Raw genomic sequence first — 233 nt, forward strand, 5'->3', positions numbered from 1 at the left:
CACCGGCTTCCACCTGCAGATCCTGCCCGACGGCAGCGTGCGCGGCACCCGCCAGGACCACAGCCTCTTCGGTAGGCGGCGTGGGCACGCACGCGTGGGTTCGGGTGCATGTGCGTGTGCGTGTGTGTGCGTGTACCTGCGCCTGAGCAGTCGGGCCCTTGGGAGGGAGGTGTGATGCCCGTGGTGCTGGGGCAGGCGGGGGGGGCCCCAGGACCGGCGTTCTCCCTCCGGGC

General features: G+C 72.5%; 1 protein-coding gene across 1 annotated transcript in view; it reads left to right on the forward strand.

The window, feature by feature from the left end:
* Nucleotides 1-7: 7 nt before the first annotated feature.
* The window catches only part of LOC104618096 (fibroblast growth factor 20), a gene marked incomplete at its 5' end in the record, with an annotated part of 3,726 nt that continues 3,500 nt past the window's right edge, over nucleotides 8-233 (forward strand). Inside the window, one exon of the mRNA XM_010283608.1 lies at nucleotides 8-71. Within this exon, the coding sequence (XP_010281910.1) occupies nucleotides 8-71 (64 nt within the window). The remainder of the gene's footprint in view (nucleotides 72-233) is intronic.

This window comes from Phaethon lepturus, unplaced genomic scaffold (assembly GCF_000687285.1).
Source record: "Phaethon lepturus isolate BGI_N335 unplaced genomic scaffold, ASM68728v1 scaffold2413, whole genome shotgun sequence".
NCBI classification, from domain to species: Eukaryota; Metazoa; Chordata; class Aves; order Phaethontiformes; family Phaethontidae; genus Phaethon; species Phaethon lepturus.